The sequence below is a fragment of the Haliaeetus albicilla genome, chromosome 1 (genome assembly GCF_947461875.1).
Source record: "Haliaeetus albicilla chromosome 1, bHalAlb1.1, whole genome shotgun sequence".
Classification (NCBI taxonomy): domain Eukaryota; kingdom Metazoa; phylum Chordata; class Aves; order Accipitriformes; family Accipitridae; genus Haliaeetus; species Haliaeetus albicilla.
In genome coordinates, this window is record NC_091483.1 from 75,409,780 (window position 1) to 75,431,273 (window position 21,494).

At 38.3% G+C, this 21,494-nt stretch overlaps 1 protein-coding gene across 2 annotated transcripts in view; it reads right to left on the bottom strand.

Annotated features, from left to right (window-relative positions):
* Positions 1-560: 560 nt before the first annotated feature.
* CFAP99 (cilia and flagella associated protein 99) overlaps positions 561-21,494 on the bottom strand; it is a 61,557-nt gene continuing 40,623 nt past the window's right edge. For both annotated transcript variants that reach the window (XM_069795162.1, XM_069795172.1), the window contains exons 11-16: positions 21,228-21,432; positions 19,311-19,452; positions 18,012-18,163; positions 12,222-12,427; positions 3,749-3,911; positions 561-1,453 (exon numbers count right to left, since the gene is read on the bottom strand). In XM_069795162.1, coding sequence (XP_069651263.1) covers positions 1,286-1,453; positions 3,749-3,911; positions 12,222-12,427; positions 18,012-18,163; positions 19,311-19,452; positions 21,228-21,432 — 1,036 coding nt within the window. In that variant the 3' untranslated portion in view covers positions 561-1,285. The remainder of the gene's footprint in view (positions 1,454-3,748; positions 3,912-12,221; positions 12,428-18,011; positions 18,164-19,310; positions 19,453-21,227; positions 21,433-21,494) is intronic.

Sequence of the window (21,494 nt, forward strand, 5' to 3'; positions counted from 1 at the left end):
GCCCTGTTAATTGCTAGCTTCTGGAAAACGATAAGGTGTTAGAGTCACCAATTGGTTTTGTTGTTCTGGAATACAATGCAACAGAATGCTGAACAACTGCAAAGGAAGATGATAAGCTCCCTGCCACCAAGGGTTTGTCGTTTTAAGCCATTACAATCCCCTACTACACATAGTGTCATAGTTCCCTCTTCTCTGTAGTTCTCCTGCTATGATTTCTTCTTTTCACTCTCCTATGTTCCTTAACTCTTTCTATGGAGCATGAGCCCTATGTTGATTTTGTGGATTACTGTAGCATTTACTTTGAATGAAAAATACAGCACATTTTATCAGCTTGCTGATTGTGGAAGTGATCTTCACAGCTAGATGGCAACAAAAGAATTCCATTAGACTTTCTTAGTAAAAAGTGAGAAATGTAATGTTGTGAGAGGATTAAAAGCAGCTGCCTGACTCTAGTGTCAGCGACAGTCTCCTTCAATTTAAATATTTGCAATAGCCATAATTAAACACTTAGTAACTGGCATCAAGTTAAAGTAGAAATACATTACAAAGTCTTACTGCTCTGCAGATTTTAATTCAGATTTATATCCTCCTTGGCTTTGTGCCTAGAATAAGTCTTGTGATTTAAAGGCTGTTTTACACAGTATAGAAATTGTTCTCCTTCCACTGTTTAAAGACTGAAGAGATTCACATCTGTGAGTAGACGGATGGTCTGTCTGGGTCACTGAATCTAGACTCTGGCTCCTGATGGCTATCACATCATCTAAACTTTCTAAACAGTTTTTCCCTCATCCTCTAAAACCGGTGTTGAAACTGGTGATGCAAGAGTTTCACACAGTTACTGTCGTGTTAGAAGATATGTTAGGAGCTTGGGCTGACCGTGCCTTCTGAAAAGATGCATATGTAAACAAATGTTGCTTGGTTTTTGCCCTCATTTTTACTGTCTTGGAAGATGATCATAGAAAACCACGACATAGTATACAACGATAACAGACATACAGATCTCAACATTCTTACACAGATATTTGCCATTCTGCTGTAGGAACTTCGATGGTAAGGTTTGGGTTTCTTAAAGCTTTTGATTCTAACAACAACAAAAAAGTATCATTATAGTGTAAAAACAAAATTCTATGACAAAAACATTAATGCATTTTTATTCTATTGTGCCTGTATGACCCAGATGTTTCTAACCACACTGTAAAGGTGAAATAAAGATTAAAATTCAACCTTGTAGGAAATAGGTACACTGGGAGATTTCCAGCAGGCCTGAATTTGTTCCAAATGTATTTTATTTTACTTCAGAGCGCAATATGCAGACTGTGGCTCCACTTCTTGCTGCCTCATAGGCAGCCATTTTCTGAGCTGTTTCTCTGGCCATGAAGCCATGTTGAAGGATCTTGAACTGTCTTTCCCGACTCTCTTCCAGTTCTTTCCAATGCTTCCATTGCAAAGAATCCTGCAGAAAAGACACACAGATGATCAGACTGCAGATAATACAGTGGTTCTCTTAGAGGATACACTGAACTTCTATTTGATAATCTGGCTGGCTGGCAACACAGTTTATTTGCTAACGTGATTGGGAAAGCTGTCAACATCAAACTGGGCATGATAAATAGAAAGGTAATTTGAGTGGGTTGCCCAGTTTAAGAGGAATTAAACATGGCTGCAACACTCCTCAAAATGCTAAGTCAAGATAAAACTACATCTGGATGGTTTGTTCCAGTGCTGCTACCTTATGTTCTTTCTTTGCCAAGAGTTTATTCTTGAAGCCATAAATGAACAGTTGCACAAATCCTATCGGACTCTAGTGGTTTGCTCATTCAAAAGCTGGGTTCACAAGGGAGCATTCCCCCAAAAGCTCAGAACGAACAGAAAAATGCTACTTTTTCATCTGATTCTTTGCATAAAATGATAGAAATTGTTTTTCATTAATGGTAGTTTTTCTTATGGTTAGTTTTCTAAATTGCAATATAAATTCTGTTTTATCAAGAATGTAATAGTGATTTATAAATACATGTTACCTTGACTTATATCAGCACAAACCCATTGGGCCCAAAGGGCCACCACAAATGTAACCGCAGCCACAATCTGGAACTTTAAGACAAGGGGTTAGTGTCACTTTTTTTCTACTTATTGAGGAACCTAAAAGGTAGCAGTACTAACTGAATGCCAGATAACTGTTGCATTATAACTAAGGGAGGAATTTTTTTCTATAGTCACCCTAATACCATTTTCAGCAATATGCAGTTCAACTACAACTACAGTAAAGATGCTGCTGAACATATCTGACCAGAATTGAGCCACTTTCCTGTAGTAACGTTTGGATAGGGTCACACAGAGCTGAACGGCACTGATGGAAAATACACCAAACCAGCTGAATAATTTAGAGTAACCTTGTATTTTTTCTATTTTTTTTTTTAACAGATGTCTTCTTAACATTTGAGCAGAACATAAACAAAACCACCGTGACATCTTAAGAAACTTACTGTTTAAAGCTAAACTCAAGAAAAAGATAAAATCTAACTTCAAAACAACTTTCAAACCCTGGCTTTTTTGCTCACTCATGTGACACCAGAGCACTCATACAGACCCACATCAGGTAGTCAAAAGTTCCAGGTGTGAATTTATTATTTCTCTTTGTTTATTTAAAAAATGTCTCATGTTTGTAATTATTTGGCTGCTTTCCTTTGAAGTCTGCATTTATTACTTCTACTTTACTCTGGACTCCATTCAGCAAAGTGTTTAAGCATGTGTTCAAAACTTCAGTTCAGAAAGGCATCCCAATTTAGATGCTTTCTTCAAATAGGTCTTCAATGTTTTCTTTGCTAAAAGGAGTAGACCTAGTTGTCTGTATAAGCACCTATATGTTTTGCTTGCCTGAAAGGGGATTCTGAAGGCAGCAAACATTGATACTCTGAAAGATTGCACTATTTTGGTTTTTAAACTATACACACTTGAAAAATAAAGTTTTCCTCTTCATTGAATTCAGCTTCATCTAACTTTCTCACAAAACAGGTAAAGTATTATTATTATTATTTTAATGGATTGGGAGATTTAGTTCTAATTTTACATTGGGCTAGTACAGCTTTTAAAAAGTGATCCCATCATGACTGTTCACTGCAGTGTTCCATTATTCTGTGGTACATGTACTATTACTGGTACATGAACCACTTCTAAATGTTAGGTATGCATGAGGCAATGGAGAGGCAGCAGGAGCAGCAGTTCCTCACTGCTTGTCTTTAGACACTTGCCAAGGAAACACAACCAGTGTGAACTGGCATAAAGCCTACAGGCCTATTGGTGCTTCCATGCGATGTTGTGGGACCAGGCTGAGGAAAGGCAAGGTAAAAACCATGGGAATGATAAACTGTAACATGCCTTGGGTCAGAGAGGGGGTGAGCATCCCAGTGTGGTGTAATGGGATGTGTGCAATAGGAAGCTGAGAAAGACCAGAGTTAAGAGACAGGGTAAGATGCTGTTTTGATGGGATGAGAGTGTGTGGTAGTAAGAGTGGGAAGCTAGGCATCGTACGGATGAGCCCTGCTCTGTGGCAGCAGAATGTGTGACAAGAAGGTGAGGTCAAGGCCATGGTTTGCAGAAACCGTTGCCTATGCAGGAAGCAGGGTGTTGTTATTGCCAGTCATGTATGTCACCATCTGCTTCTGCCCCCCTTGCCAGTGCTGGCAGTTGAACAAAGGTCTGTGAACAGCAGGTCTATTGCAGAGCTTTTCTCCTTATGTAACTTCCAGACCTTCCTTGATGTGATGCTGGTTTTCTGGGGGGTAATCTTTAAGAGTCCTGCTTGCTTTTTACGCTCCATTGTTTTTTCTACAATCTTTTTCTGCAGGCTTAAAATGCGTTCATCTTTCATAGGCCTTTCACCAGACCGGGACTTTCTTTTCTTTTCTTCTTGCCTGCAAAATCAAAAAGAAGCAATGAGAAGGCAAAATAATGTCAACCCACAGAATAAACCCTTCTGAGCATATATTACCTTGAAAATAATGAATTTGCTTTTGCTTCTGGGAACCAGCTAGACTCAAAACAGGTTTAAATCATATAGCTTGAATGTGGTATTCACAACTTGCTTCTTGTTGTTTACAGAACAGCATTACTAAACAGTATAGAATAATTTCTTCCCACAGGATGCCATGATGACAATATCGGAAGTATTTCAAGCCTGACGTGACATTCTTTAGAAAAAGCATGTGCAAAACTTGTGATAATACTGCAGCTTTTTGCTTGTGAGAACTACGGAGTTTTCCTTATATCATCATTAGTATTCATCTTGATTGCTGTATTCCTTGGCAAATGAAAGATATTCTTTTCTGTGTAATCTCAATGCCCAGATTCAGAATCTATGGGATGGTGATGTATTTAATTAAGGTTAGTTGGTCTAGGTGAGCATAAATTGATAGCACCATGTGCAGCATAAAAATAAGGCATAAGAGAGAGGTTATTGGATAGTCTTCCTTTTTTTTCCTTATATTGTAACTACTTTTCTGTGCCCTGGAGTTCACATTTTATCTGTTTTTGCTTACTTTCACCCAACTGGCACAATTTACTCACAACTTCTTCAGGAAGGTTACACCACATTACATAGTGATTCACTTAACATCCAACTTCTTCTTTTATTCAACATTGCCCTTGAATTTGGCTCAGTATGATTAAGCTGTAGTATTAATATTATGTCTTGAGCAGCTGTGATTCTCTGGCCAAATTCAAAGCTGAAGTGTCAGATCTACCAAAGAATATACATAACTGTATAATGTATAACCAGGTTAGATCTGATGCCTTCTTTCAGCTGGCAAGGATAGTTTTATAAAAGGTCCTTTTATATTGCTGTGGTACAACATTACAATTGCTTTTATTGGAAACCAGATTAAGACTCCAAATGACCAAGAGCAGAGTGCATTGGGGCATTTTTCAGCCAATACTGTAACTATTATTTTGTCAGTGGCAGGACTAATTTCACAGACAGGTTGCGCTTTGGAAATGTTTTATGATGGAACTCTTCCCTTATCTCTCGGGTCTTATACCACAGTGTTTGCAGTATAAGGCACACTCTTCTCAAAGAGCTGGAGGAAGGGGAAGAAGGAAGAAGTTCCTTCTGATACTAAAACTACCAATTTGCCTTAAAAAGTGTCTGTATCAAGACTCCAGGGATCCAAACACTTCTTTCATTTGGGAGGGATGGCTTTTGTCTGCCTTGCTAGCTTCATCTTTGCCTAATAGGAAACTCTCCATAACAGCAGGTATTCTTCAGAGCAGCCATTCCTAGAGTTCCCAAAATCCTCAGGAACTGGATGAAGGGGAGATTTGACCTGTGTTAACATTCTGAAATGTGACTCTGCATTCTACATAAGGGGCACAGTTTAGCTTGGCTTCTCATTTCCAGTTGCTTTCTTGAGACACTTCCTGAACCTTTCTGCTGTTTGTGTCATCCTATCTGGTTAGGATAACACTTCCTTATGCTCCTTGATACTGTGATATACTCTGCTACACTGAGATTAATTTTTAACACTATTCTGTAAATGTAAAAATTATGTACTATCACTGAATCTAACTGAGAGCATGGATTATTTCTATTTGCATTGTAACAAGGCATTGCATTCCAAGGGATATAGGAGAATATAACAATAAGGTTTTATCTAAATACTTGATGATTAAATATTGTCAGTGGGAATAAGCAACAAAACCTTTCTTTACATGCAAATCCCGATTCTTGTAAATACAACTACAGGAAATACAGCAAGAGGTTTAACATCATGAAGCAGCAGCAGCTGCTTCTGAATTAACATTGAAAATAGTTGCCTATCCTCAGAGTAATATTCAGTCCTCTTCTACATGAAGTCATGTGCCAGTCATCTACACTATTCCAAAAAGCTGCCAGTCCCATAGATTTTCAGATGTCACACCAAATCATAACAGAAACTCAAAGAGGGGAAGGAATGAAAAAAAAGAAATTTTAAAATTCTGTTTTTCTGTGATGGTCAGTTGAGAACTTTCAGGACTCAAGATAGAAAAAGCTCATATGATCTCTGTCACCCCATATCATGTATCTCCTAAGGAAGTAAAGTAACAGACAGCAGAATGGGGTAGTATATAGTTAGAAAAATCCTTTCCAGATTCAATAGAAAATTATTTGATAATTTATGAAAAAAATATGCAGGAACCATTTTGATTTTACTTTTACATTTATTTACCAGCTACTGGTATTGAATAAGCACCCTGAATGAAAACCAATCTTTAAGAATTGTACTAGTTCCTAAAATGTAATGTCAAATCTTTGGTCCAAAGGAGAATTTGTTAATTTTCTTTTCTTTTGTTCTCAGACAAGAGTCTTCTGTCCCTTTGTGAGTCTGCCATAATTAAAAAAATATTTCCCACCAAAGACTTTGAAAAAATTTGTAATATTTTTTAAGTCTGTATGTATTTGAAATGGTTTAACAAACTCTAGTTTTTACTTAGTGACCTTGTCCGAAAGTACCTTTTAGTGTTAAGGAATGAGGTGAGATTCCTGAATGTGCTTGTGGACGTTTGTAGTACTGTGGGGTGTATGTACAAACTACTCAGAGGAGGAAAACCAAGGGATTAATGACAGATTCAACAGAATATGGATATAAAAGCAAACAGTGAAAATTTCTTTATCTACCACTGATTTTCTTCTCTATTCACTTGCTGTGTAAGCTACGTGTACAGTCAACAGCAGAAAGATTTTGCCTCACTATGATGAAGTACAAAACAATTCTATCAGTTATGGGTAAAATATAAGTGTCTTTCTATTTAAAATAATATTCCAGGCATCTTAAACTGCAGTTGACACCCCATATTTGTTGTCTCAATTATTTCCTTAGTAAATATAATGAATTTTAAAAATATATAAGTTTTTTTTTTTTACTTCACATTTTACAAACTTGTCATGGAGTTTGGCAGTCCAGCGTCTTCTTACTTACATATCCCTTGTAATTATTTAACTATCTGCCCTGCAATTTAAGCATCTGGCCAAATGGACTGTAGGTCCAGTAGGTCATCCGGCCTGTAACTGAAGAAGCAGCAATTCAGCATTAAAGGTTTTCCTGCAGGAAATTAAAACACTTGGAACAGTTGGATTAGGTCTTCTCAGTTGTGTTTAAAAAATGGGGAATTGGAAGATTTGCACAGAGCATTCCTCTTGAAAACTACATTTTGCTCTTCACTTACATATTCAAACTCCAGCTGTACATCAAAAGTATAAGGAGATAGATGTATGACAGCTCTTAACTGACTCAGTACTTGTAGGACATAGAGTAAAGTGGCTACTTGACCATTTTATGCACCAAAATATAAATTTAAGCAGCTAGGACTGTATTTATAAGCTCACCTTACAAAATGGAGTCTTGTGCAATAAACACAAATATATTTTTAAAAGCAGAAGTAGGATTGCCTTATAGTGCAATAAACATTTTTTTTTTTAATTTCCTCATACTCTCAGTCTCAGTGACTAGGACTGTCTGTATTTCACAGTACCTTGCCTTTTTTCTGTCCTGCACTATGTAATTCTTAATTATTGCAGTGAAGAAAATGAATGTATCTTAACTGTTAACAGTTCACTGTTAAGGGAGTCATTATTTTGACATGTAAGAACACTGCACTATTAGATTGATTACTATTTTGTACTAATGTGAGGGATTTTAGCACTCAAAATCTGACTCCCTTCCAAAACAATTAACTTACTAAGCACCTAATTGTAGGTGGGGAAGTGATTGTTATTCATAACAGTGTTTTCTTAATTTAAAATAAAGATTACGAAGCTGTATAATCAAAGTTCATTCACAGAATCACAGAATGGCTGAGGTTGAAAGCAACCTCTGGAGGTCATCTGGTCCAACCCCCCTGCTCAAACAGAGCCATCCAGAGCCAGTTGCCCAGGACCGTGTCCAGACGGTTTTTTAATATCTCCAAGGATGGAGACTCCACAGCCTTTCTGGGCAACCTGTGCCAGTGCTCGGTCACCATCACAGTAAAAAAGTACTTCCTGATGTTCAGAGGGAACCTCCTGTGTTTTCTCTTGTACCTCTTGTCCCTCTTGTCCTCTCATTGGTCACCACAGAGATGAGCCTGGTTCTGTCTTCTTTACAGCCTCCCTTCACATATTTATATTTCTGATCCATCATTGCTGATATATTTCCTCCTTCTGTTTCAGTGCTAGTGAAGAACTCATTACCAGCAGTAGGGACTGAGAAACTAAACCTTACTTCCTTATTGCAAACACATACAGAACGCTTAAGTATTTATGAAATTTATGAAATTAATGAAATCACAAATATTATGAAGTACCGAAGTCCCTTACATTGCTAATTATTCACCTTTTTTCATTATTCTAGGCTATGTTTTTGAAGACCTGAAGCAACAGCCACACATAGGGATAGCATGGCACGTGGTCCCCTGTTGTATTTCTCCACCTCCATGTGCTGTCTGCCCCTTCCCTCAGTTGTGTGCTACATCACAGGGTTGTGCTGCCAGGGTGTCTTAGAGGTTTTGGAGGACGGGGCTCCATTCTCACCTCCTCACTCAGGAGGCCTTTGACCCCCTAAGTCAGACATGGACACTCCAGGGAACACCTGCTTTAGGGAGCTTGTTCTACTTGGAAAGGACTGTCACAGTCATTCATCCATAACCCTCCCTTCCGCTTATTCTTCTCTTTCTCCTCATAACCAGCCTTCCCCCTTGTCCTCCTGCCATGGCTGCCCTCATGCTATTTCCACCCCTCCCCAGTTCAGGCCAAGAGAGAGGTGTTACACTGGTGTGTGGTCAGTGCCCCTCGTCAAGGAGGGGTTTGAGCACTGGCAGTGGCGGGGAGAGAAAGGACTGCTTTGCCACCTTGGCAAACACACCATCGTTTGTAATCCAGTGCTGAGCCCCCAGCATGCTACACAATTACCACTGCGTGAGATGGGGATGTGGTAAACTTTTGTGTTGGTGGGAGTCTGTGCATCTTCTTCAGTATGCAAGTGTCAGTTCAGAGTGTCACCCTGGAACTGCAGCTGCTACCTCCATCCAGACTTTGCCCTGACTTGGAGAGGGGAGGAGGCGTGGGGCAGCAGGCATTGTCACGTCACTTGAAAATGAGCAGGAAAACAAACAAGGCAGGAACATGAGCAGAAACAGAAATAAGGCTGGCTTCCATGTACCTTATGGTACTATGTCATCTCTGTGAGACAAACAAAAGGATAGTGTGGTGTTCACTAGACGGGCTTGCAGAGGAGCCAGGAATTGAGTATGTGAAGTTTTGTGAGAACTTGCCTCTGGACAGCTTTAAATTACATGAATGGTGAGAGCGTGCAGTCCCAAGACCACACTAAATCCAATTCAAAGTAAAACCCCCGCAAACCACAGATAATGTGGATGGATGGAGCCTCAGCACCAACTGGTTTGATCTGTTGCTTGATTCTTACTGCATTAAATTACTTGCAGTAATAGATGTAGCCTCACTGGAATGAAAGGGAATTGTACCTCAAGTATACAGGCACGTAACTTTAGTACATTAGCATGTATTCAAACACTCATAAATCTTTTGGTGCTCATGTTTGAAAGCCAACAACTCAAATGTTTGTCCACTTCATACACCGGTGCTGATTTTCAAACTGTGTGAAATTCTAGCAATTAAAGGGACATCCTGCATATATACTGAATTGATTCTTAAGTGTTCTGCAAGCACTCACAAAGCCACTGCTGTGATGGATGTCATGGCTTGCAGTCTATTAAAGGCTGATGTCTCTGTAATTTTTCATGTTCCGTTTCCTATTTTGTTTAATATAGCTCATTATATGCTTGCTCAATGTGCTTATTTTGTGTTGATGTATGTCTGTTTGTAAATGATATTGAAAGGAACCTGCTTGGTAGGGACCCAGTTAAACGCCAGCTGACACTAACTAAAGCACATTTGTTTAGCAAAGCTTAGCCTCTATACTTTAGCTGATTAGCAGCAGCCTTCAACATAATGCAATTTAAGATATGTAATTTTATATTGGTGCATAAGGCTATCTTATGAGGACTATTGGTAAGATTTGCTATTCTATCCCTATAATTATAATTCTGTAAACATATTATAATTCATTTATAAACATATTATAATTCTGTAAACAAAAAAATTTGCCTTTTGCATCTCCTGTGCAGTGTATCAATAATACAACCCAAGCAATTAATCACTCACACTGGCTTGATAGATATTTCAGGATTCAAGATCTGTAAATCGGGTTTAACACACAAAGCCTATAGTTTGCAGTAGCGAAGTGTCTAGCATTTCTAGATAGGCCAGCATGCTGTATTCCTGTATTAACAGAAATAATACCATAGATTTGGATTCTAGATGAAAATGCATGCAATATACTCAACATTTCTGGTATACTTTGATGATGCCTCTTTATAGTAGGTGCTTCCAAGTTACATACATAGATTGCCTGGAAGCCATGAAAGGAATGTCTTATCACATCTATAATGAAACTATATTTTCTTTATTTGGAGAGCAAACAGGGTTCCATTAAAATTACTGTATTGCTTATCATGAGTCTGACTAGAAGCTTGCAAATTAAGTGTTTCATTTAATTTGGATTCTACTGTCTTTGGCATGCTGGTCTGTTCTAAAAACCATTTCAAATGTCAGGACAAAAAGTGAATCAAAGTCAGCTTCTCATTCAAGCGTAGCTTATTTCAGGATCAGAACAGTTTTAGAACTGAATTAAGCCAAAGAGTCTATTTTCAAGGAACCCATCAGTATACAAATTCACAGACTGCACATCTGGCATAACAAATGATTCTTTAAGTAGTTACTAGTGAAACAGGTTTTATGTAGTACACAAATTCTTAATGCCTAGTTTGCATCTCTAGTGGAAAGTGGTGGCTTGAGTTGCTCCCACAGGCTTTCACAACACTGAATGTTTAGCGATGAGGATACCTTTCTAGCTACAATGCCATTTCAGGTTCTTTAGTCTTAAAATCTTTTCTCAATATATGCCATAGAAGAGAGGGTCACCAATCTATGCAGTCAATCCACTGCAGCTGCAGTTACTGATTCATTAAATTAATTAAACTATCTTCTTAAGTACTAACATAGTAAAACCTCAGTCTGTGGAGATTAACTATCAGCAACAAAAGCAAATTAGAGCTGGGACTAGTGAAAACTGCTGCCTTCTGTAACTGAGATTTAGAACTGGATGATAAATCAGTAACATGAATTGAACTCTAAGAAGCCACCTTTGGTATCTCAGCAATAAACATGAATCTAAGACATGTCTAAAGACCTGTTTTTAGCCTGATAGAATATGTCTTCAGAATGTCAGCCTGAACATCTATTTGCAAAATAAATATGGCAAGACAAGGACTAACCTCTCAAACCCACAACGGGGAAGAGGTGAAAGACAACTTGCAAGAAAACAATGGCAAATAGTCAAGATGTAGTCAAAATGGTGTAAGATCAAGAGGTATGCCATATTTTACACTTTTACACAGGCTTTCTTCCTGCTCAGTTTAATTTGTAAATAGCTTTAACTTAGATTTTAAACTGTGGAAAGAACCTGTCTTCTGCATATGTGAAGCATCTATGATCGTTATGGATCCTTTATGACAATGAATAATAAATATGATAATTAATAATAAATATGAATAATGAATACAGAATTTGATCAGAGAGCCTGTAAGCAAAGAATTTTCTCTTTGATCTACTGCTATAGTATATTTAATTTATAACTTACTATTGTTATCAGAAAATCTCCTTCCTAAAATATTAACTTCTAGAATAAGGCCTGCCTTTTCACATAACAAATGTTCAAGGAAAGGAAACTATAGCCCTGATGTATTAGTTTAGATGAAAATGAGAAATCACTTTAAGTGGCAAGCTAGAATGATTCTAATAACATCAAATTAGTTCTGATTAGCTGAAAAGGAACAGAAGAAAGGCAGAACTTCTTTCTCAATATATAATAATGGCTCTGAATCCTAGGGCAATACTGTCAACACTAGCCTATGGAGTGTCTTCAACCATAAATGATGAAAAAGATTTGTTAAATCTGATGCAAATTATTTTCAAGAATAAAAGAAATCCTGGCCCCAGCATAATCATCGACAAAAGTCATACTGATTTATAAAAGGGCAGTATTTTGCTCTCAGCTTGTTTTCCTCCCTAAGGGGCTAGCAAAATATTAACAAAGTTGCAATGTCTTAAATGTCACATGCTGTTTTATACTGACTTTAAAGCAGCTGCTCGTCCAAGTTCTGCTCTGAACAGGGAAATCTGGTCCAGTTTGTCTAGAAGAAGTTGTTCCTTAGCTTGTTTTTCATGAATTATCTGGTCTCTCTTCTCTTCCTCTGCTGCCTTCTGTGCCTCTCTGAGTAGAGCGAGGCGTTCACGTAGTTCCACTATTGACATTTCACAAATTAAACCATGGCCACCAGTCTAGAGAACATGAAATACAGGTTTACATAACACTGTAAATACCAAGGGGACAGAAAATGAGTAAAACCAGAATGTTGTGACTGTGTTCCAAATCATGGTGAATATAATTTGACTTCAAGAAATACAGGGATACCCTAGCCTGTTATTTACAAGCTGATTTTAAAGTGTAGAGCTTATCTTTTGTATGTGTAAAAACACAAGGCTCATAAAACAATTCATGAAAAAGCACTGAGATATACAGTAGATGAATCATAAATACAACATATTTGCTGTAAAAAAAAATTCTTGTTGACTTATCTTCCAGTTTTAATTAGACTTCTGAAGTTTTAAAATGTGTAAAACTGCATTTTTTTTTTAGTTTGTAACACCAGAACAGACTTTACACTAAAAAACACACATTTTTTGTATTTATCTATTTCCAAATTATGGATTTGATCTATGATGGTATCTACTATTTTTATCTGAAAAGAGTAGGGCTAAACAATGCTTTGTATGTAGGAAATTCAGATCTTAATGCCCAAAGTTAAAATATTAAAACCTGAATGTTTAATGAAGGCTTTTTAATATCCACTTTGCAATGAGAGTGATAATGAGCCTGATTCTTAGATGTAAGAGAGACTTCTGCACCTTAGTTTGCATACGAAGACAGATCATTTCTATACAGATTGGTCAACACTTGAAGTTTTTGGCCCTTGGTCTTACATATACTCTCACTTTCTCTATGTCTACACATATATATACCTGCATATATCAAAAACTTGCATAAACCCCCACAAATACCAAGCTTCTGTGTAGCCTTCTTTGCAAAATTTAATCCATTTCAGCCCAACTAATATTCTTTTGTCTATTTTAACAGTTTTGGTACTCATCTTTGGTGCCTATCTTGTATCATGGCATGTTATAACAGAATATATGGGTGCAGGAAGTCAAGATGCTAACCTGACTCTTACTATACAGTTGTATTACATTAAGAGTGAAACACTGGTTAGGATTAATCACAAAGACCTTGGTCTACTTAGTTGCATAGAACTAGTGACAGAAAATTAATGACAAAGTTTGGAAAGGATGAAGGGTGTGTGTGTGGAATCCAAAACAACAACTACTCCTCCAAATTGTATTTCTCAGACTGAAATTAAGTGGTAAAGATAAACATATGGAAGTAAAACTCATTATAATCCTTTTAATGGAGAGAAATTATTCAGTTAAAAAGCCTTCATTTTTTCAAGCAATCCTTTTTAACAGGAAAAAAAGCCCTTGTATTGAATACTGAGCAGGTTGTTGACAGAATAGGAGTCACCTTTCTGCTTTTCAGCTTTTCACAAAACAGAACATGAAGGGGAAGGAAAAAAAAATAGGAAAAAAGAAGGATGCTCTGTCACAGAGAGATGCTTAGATTGTCAGTTTGGCTGCACGAATTGACCAAGTCAATTCCAGTCCCTCTTCTCTGGTCTGGGATGCCATCTAAGCAATCTAGCATGGTACTCATGCTCCAGTGATCATTCTCTGGCTGTTCAGAGCAGTGTGTCCGTGAAACAGAGGGGAAGCCATGAGAGATGAAGAAAACCATAGGGCAGGGGGGGCAGGGGCAATAAAACCACAAAGTACAGTACGACAAATAACCAGGCTTGTCTCTCTGCTCCTACACCATTGGTGCTTAAGAGGGATTATTACTAGTTAGTCTGGAGAATCCAATGATACAAGCTTGTCAGTGAAGGAGAACGTGTCTTGGGTTGCCATCCCTGGGGAATCCTCCAAGATTTCCAAGACTCTCTCCTGCAGTTTTGGTCCCCATAGCTTCTCTTTCTAAAGCTCCAGAAGTTGAGCCAGTAAGAAGAGATCATCACTGTTTTTTCACCTAAAGTCTGTCTCTTCAATTTTGGCTCAGTGGTTTCTGCTTCCATGCTCCTCATGTGTACCAAACATGACCTAAACAATGGTCACCAGTAGCATCAGTAGAAGTAGCATTAGCAGAAGTAGCATCAGCAATCGGATCAATATTAAGCAGTCTTTGTTTTTGCATCTCTGAAAAATGTGTACTACCATGGTTACTGAAACAGTAAATGATCATTTATCTCCTTCTCAGATTTCAATTTAGAGTGAATTTGCAAATAGCAAGTGCTATAATACCTTGCCTCTAATTTAAACTAATCAATGGCCATCAAGATGTATTCACAGGAAGTGAAAGGAAAATGTTTTGCAACAGGGCATATATACCAGCAGTAGTGTATGAGCATGACAAGCAGACACCAAAAAGGTCTAGGAAAGAGAATTTCCTAGAAGCATAGAATGGTAGAGGCTGAATATTTTGAGTGTCTGCATTTCAAAAATAGTGAAGACAGTGAAGTGGTTCCTAAAATATGAAAAGTGCTGTACTCATGCAGTAGATAATGCTGGTGTTCAAGCACCTTAAGTGCCATCAAGGAAAGAACTGGTACTTTAAAATTATGAGAATGAATGAGAATTTTATGGACACATACTTAATTTCACTAAGCCTGAAAAAGCCTTTCGTTGAAAGGAAGAAACAGGGCAAGCTATCACCAAAAGTGTGCTAATTCACTTAAGAGTGCTATTGTTACACTGAGTATAAGGGAACTGTGAAGTTGAGATATAGAATCATAGAATGGTTTGGGTTGGAAGGAACCTTTAAAGGTCATCTAGTTCCTGCCATGGGCAGGGACAACTTTCACTAGACCAGGTTGCTCAAAGCCCCATCCAACCTGACCTTGAACACTTCCAGGGAGGGGGCATCCACAACCTCTCTGGGCAACCTGCTCCAGTGGCTCGTCACCCTCGTAAAAAATGTCTTCCTTATGTCCAATCTAAATCTACCCTCTTTCAGTTTCAAACCATTGCCCCTTGTCCTGTCACTACAGGCCTGGTAAAAAGTCTCTCTCTGTCTTTCTTACGATCCCTCTTTATATATTGAAAGGCCACAATAACGTCTCCCCAGAGCCTTCTCTTCTCCAGGCTGAACAACCCCAACTCTCTCAGCCTTTCCTCATAGCAGAGGTGCTCCAGCCCTCTGATCATTTTTGTGGCCCTCCTGTGGACCTGCTCCAACAGGTCCATGACTTTCTTGTGCTGGGGGCCCCGGAGCTGAATGCAGTACTGCAGGTGGCGTCTCACAAGAGCAATGTAAAGGTGGAGTATCACCTCCCTCGATCTGCTGGTCACGCTTCTTTTTATGCAGCCCAAGATATGATTGGCTTTCAGGGCTGCAAGTGCGCATTGCCAACTCATACCAAATTTTTTATCTACCAATGTCCCCAAGTCCTTCTCTGCAGGCCTACTCTCAATCAATTCATCCCCCATTCTGTATTGATACTGGGGATTGCCCCAACCCAGGTGCAGTACCTTGCACTTGGCCTTGCTGAACGTTGTGAGGTTCATGTGGGCACACTCCTCAAGCCTGTCAAGGTCCCTTTCCTCAAGTGTATCAACTGCACCACCCAACTTGGTGTCATCTGCAAACTTGTTGAGGGTGCATTTAATCCCACTATCTATGTCTTTAGGGAAGATATTATATAGTATTGGTCCCAGTACAGACCCTTGAGGGACATCACTCATTACTGGTTTCCACTTGCACATTGAGCCATTGACTGTAAACTCCGGATGCGGCCATCCAGCCAATTCCTTATCCATCTAACAGTCCATTCATATCATTCAGGTCCATTCTTTTGTACTTGCAGTATGACCTGTATTGCCACTCCATTTTCAGCAACCTTACACTTTAGTAAATTTACACACAGGATAAACTTGAATTTTCAATGAATTTTTCATATAGGACTTGAAACCTGCTGGTTTTTTGTGGGGTTTTTTTGTTTGTTTGTTTGTTTTTTTTGAGATGAGCTAGATGGGAAAATGTATTTAAATGCATATTCTGTACTTAGAAACAAACAGTATTTCAATGGAAGCTCTATGTGAGGAGGCGACAGCCACTGTAAGTGGCAATGAAATGAACTAGGTTCAAAAATAAGAAAGTACTGACATTCTAGTCACCTTCATTTTCTTGAATGAGAGCCTGCACCACTTTACAGTTGTTGTGATTGCAAAAGTAATGACACTTCCACGTCCGACTACATCATACTGTTGTGTCTTTGCAGCCTACATCTTGTGACTGAATCATCTGGGTAACAAATGTGCAGTGAGACCATGCTAAGGGCTCTGTTTAGGGGTGACACAATGTGCAACTCTATCTGCAGCAGTAAAAGACCTATAGATTGGAGTACCTTTTGGCATTTCCATGCAGGCAGTTTACAGTATCTGTGGTGTACAATAATTCTTTGTACTCTTCACTTTTTCCCCTGCTTTTTCCATTGTGGTTCAGTAATATTTCTCCACAAATGGGTGGAGTGAGTTGGGGTTTGAAAAAAGAGAATTGCCTTCTTTGGCTGGAAAAGAAGTGGAGAAGCGATGGCAGCAGCCATAAAGGCAACCAAAGAGAGTAAAGGAGGGTGGGACATCTGGGAAGCTGATTTTATTCTTGTTCACTTATTTCACACTTTAACATTAAATGTGTTCTAAAATCTGATAAACGAGATGGGGGATTTATCTGGTGGCTGCAAAGATAGTAGGTAGCTTTGGAATCAAAGAATGGCTCAGTTCTATTCAGAGGAGCAGGAGATAAAACCAAAGCATCATATTGGCTGTTCCAACAGCCCCATGGAAGGAAGACCTGTTCCTTCTGTATGCTTTCTGCAGACTAGCCATGGATGTTTTTTAATTTGTGATCTTCTTTTGAATACTCATGAAATAAAGGAAAGAAAAAACCAAAAGGATTCTATTTAAAATTGCTAGTGTCATTTTATATTATTCTGTGTTACTCTCAGTTTGGATAAGAAAAATGGAAGAGTATTTTCAGCTAATCTGCTTCTGATTTAGTGGTAAGATAACAGATTTCTGGATGCTGCCTAAGTCTGGAAATTCTGCAAAAGAGGGCATTGCGAAGCCTAATTTCAGGCATATCAGTTGTTGTGTATCAACAGTAAGTCCAAGAAGTTTGGGATACATTTACTGTAGACTTAACCACACACCCACACAAGTAATTTGCACAGTACATGCATAACAGCTCGCCAGGTTTTGGGTTCTCTTGACAATCTTTTTCATATACCTGAATGTTGACAATTTTGAAAGCAAAGGAAATTAATTTTGCTAATTACCATGGCAATCACCACTGCTATATGAACAACTGTACTTCAGTCCAAACTTTGTGTTCATTCAGTCCTTACCCAGGACTGATGGATCTGTGAATTTGTGAAGATGGATAGAACATGTTGTAATCACTTGCCACTTTCTTTTTGAAAGATGTCAGGAAAACTAGATCCTATTGGCAAAATTCAAAGGAAGTTCAAGGGGACTAAGATTTCACTTACCACCAGAATATTCTTCCTGGTAAAATTTTCGTTTTATAAACTTTGTGAAAGTTCCAGTTCAGATCTCAGCTTTGTGTCATGTGTCACTTTGTACTTAATGCTGTGCATCCAGACTGCGATATATCTGCATGCAGTACACAATTCCTCTGAATGTGTGAAACATATACAGTATATCTTTATGTAAAAACAGTAGTTTTTCCTTTTGAGCTTACCTCTGTTAAATCCACAAACTTGTGTCTGATGCTTGGTAAAGACTCAATAGCTCGTATTTGTTGAATTAGTTCATATCTTTTCCTAAGCTTCTCCTCCTCTTCTTCTAAAGCTTGCCGAAGAAGTTCTCGATTTTCTTCACAAACTTCCTGAACTGAAAGATAAGAACTAATCTCTGTTAGCTGGTTGCATATTTTAACAAGCAGTCCATCTGGAGGAAAATTCATATGCATTTGTGAATAATGATAATAATACTGATCTAAAGGTACTTGAGGGAACAGTCTGGCATTGGTGGGAGGAATGATTAGAGAAACAAGTGAGTACTTCCCACCTCCACTTTCTATCATTCTATTCTGCTCATAAACATACTGTATACGTACATAGACACTTTGAATTACCGCTTTGTAATTTCTGTTCTAATTAGTGCATACTCTTTCATTATTTAATAAAAGGATATTATACAATAGCAAATATTCATAGTTTTTCAAGCTATATATGTCCTAGAAATCACTGAATTGCAAAGGCTGGTAGGCTTTGCTAGCCCATTTCAGAGTGGATAACACCGTCTGCCCACCTCAACCCTTACTGACACAAGTATGGAGATACACAAGCAGAGAAAAGTCTGCTCACCAAAATATGCACAACTCGATGCAGCCTGTTCATACGGTAGATGTTAACATGGCGTTGCATTGGAATATGTACAGCCATGCCAGTCAGAACAGCCTACTGCCTGGCCTTCATTAGCTAATGCATTAACTGAAGAATTTTCTTTAAGAATAATGGCGGATTAGTAACATTATTTCCCTTCATCCTAATGACTGGTCTGTCTTGGGAATGGCTTGTCTTTCCTTAGCTACAGTCTTTTTCTCTGGACTGTCTTCTCTGGAGAAGAAAATAATCTTGAGCAGTGATTCTTTCACAGTGGTTGCTAGGCAAATCCTCTCTTAATGATATGAATCACAAGAATCTGAGCTTCATAACTTGATTTGACAAAAAGTAGAGTCATTCACATATGCTACTTCTAGATGGAAGAGAAACTAGTTGCAGAACATTAGTGCTGTATTTCTCCCTTTTAAATAAAGAGTAATTCCCATGACCAGTAGCTTAGAATTTCTGATCTACCCATTACCGACTTATTCCTGGAATTCATTTTCATGCATTCATGGGAATGCACAGCCTGGATCTTTCTCTCAACTTCCCTTTCCTTTGTGTAAAAATTGTAATTGGCCCACTAAAAGAAAGATGAAATAATATGGTGACACTTGGCATAATCTCTCATTTTTCTGGCAATATATAAATACCTATCTGCTGTTTGTATTTCTGGAGCTTTATTTTTGCTTGCTTTGCATTCTTGTGTCCTTCCATGACCTGGTCCACCGTCTCTTTAATTTCTTTCTGTTCCTGTAGACGTTTCTCTGTATACTGGTTCATCAGCTCTGCTTTCTAAATCCCAAAGAAACAGGTGAATAAAACCTCTGATAACTGGTGATCTGAGTGCCTCAAATCATTGAAATAGGGCAAGGACAATTGGATTCAGAGTATTACATCATCCACAGAAGTAGCAAAGGACATTGGCTGGGGATAACAGAGACACCCAGATTTAAGCTCCCCTCTCTATGTTTTATTTACCCACAACAGCCCTCCATAACATTTGCACTGCTATTTTCCAGGATTCCCTCCCACATATTTCTAAAAGCAGACAAAAAAAGCCATCTCTGGATCCAGTTGTGAGACAACAAGAAGAAGAGTGCTAATCTAATACACAGCTGGTTGTGTGCCTGCAGGATCTTCTTGGGCCTAAGTCATATCTCTGTAACATACGAAAGTCCACTTTTGGCTATCATGTTCCTTTCTTTGTCAGAGGAAATGAACAGGAAGCAGCAAACTGGATTTTCCCAGACTAGATTCCTTACTGTACTTTCTGTTTTCGATGGAAGACTAGAGTTTAAAAGAAGGACAAGGGTCAGCATGAGAGCTGTTGGTGAATGGGGAATTGGTGCTTAGTACTTCTGGAGATCTCCATATGGATGAAGTGCCCTGCTGGCATCTGTTGGCAAGTGAAGGGAGCTGCCTGGAATTGGTCAGGTTAGCGCAAGTCTGATTTGCACATCCCTAAATCTATACATTTTGGGGCATTTCTGTTAACAAATAAAACACATATGCTCAGAAATTGAGGTGAATATAATAATTACAATAATTTTGGAATGAGTGTGAGTGATCACGCTATGCTCAGTTGTACATATAGTAGGGTTCACTTTTAAGTTCTTGCTACAGCCTGTCTAAACAGACATGAAGACTCAATGCCAAAAAAGACTGAAAGATTTTATAGGACAAAAAAGAAACTCTTAAAGCAAGTCTCCCTTTTGCAGGGTGGCCTGTACGAAAATCTTGTACATTTGTGGTCCTATCTTAAGTTGCTGAGACACTGCAGAGGCATCTGTGAGAGATGCCCAAGAGAAAAGTACTGGCTGGCCTACAGGGCGTAGCAGCAAACTGGGCTAATAGAAAAGAAAAGCCTGTGACAGTGACTGTGAAAAATTTAAAATCTATAGTATTAGTTATTTCTTGATCACTTGTTTAGTTTATAGGAAAAGCACTGGAAAAAATGTAATGTGAGCTTGGGAAAAAACCAAAAAGATCTAGCAATGTTTTTGGGAAACTGCGATTTGCCAGATCGGAAACTGTGTGAAAATTCTTCTTGGCATAAATATTCAGTTTTCCATATATAGAGATCCAAAGAGGGTTCTCTGCCTGAATTTCCCCTAAGAGAGATCTAGGCATGTCAGGTAATATGAAGGAAATTGAATTATATCAGTTTAAGAAAAAAAATTCTTTCATATTTGTGGCTCTCATTTTAACAAGATAATGAAATTAGTCATATATTGGTGATTTCATTGCAAATGGTGCTTAGTATCTCAGTATTTGTTCAAAAAAGATATGCACAATGATGTGAATATAGGGGAGAATGCTTTAACCTTCTGTTTTATTCAGTTTACTTCGTAAGTGTTATCAATCAAATCAAACACTTGTAAAAAGTACTTTAATGTATAAACATTGCTGTATCTGGAAGTTATAGCACTATTTTTCCATTGTTTGCAGAATCCAGTGAGTAAAAACACTGTATAGAACTTTTACACCTTCTTATAGTAGGTATCATCTGTGGTATGTTTTGCACTGATTGAATGTAAGCAAAATTTGAGCAACGCTGTATGTATTACCTCTTCTCTCATTAGATCAGCTTTCTTCTTATTTTCTTGAATTACATTCTGATGGGCTAGAACTGCCTCTTCATGACTCAGTTTCCCTTGAAGCCTCCTACACTCTATTTCAGCCAGCTGTTCTTCCAAATCTTTTCCACGCATCTGCTTTTGCCATTCCAAGAATTCAGATGGGTCTCCAGCCCCTTGTAGCAAATTTTCAATTCTGCAGGAGAGAAGAAAGAGTATACTATGCTAGGGATCTGGCTCTGCAGCCTTGCCTTGGTT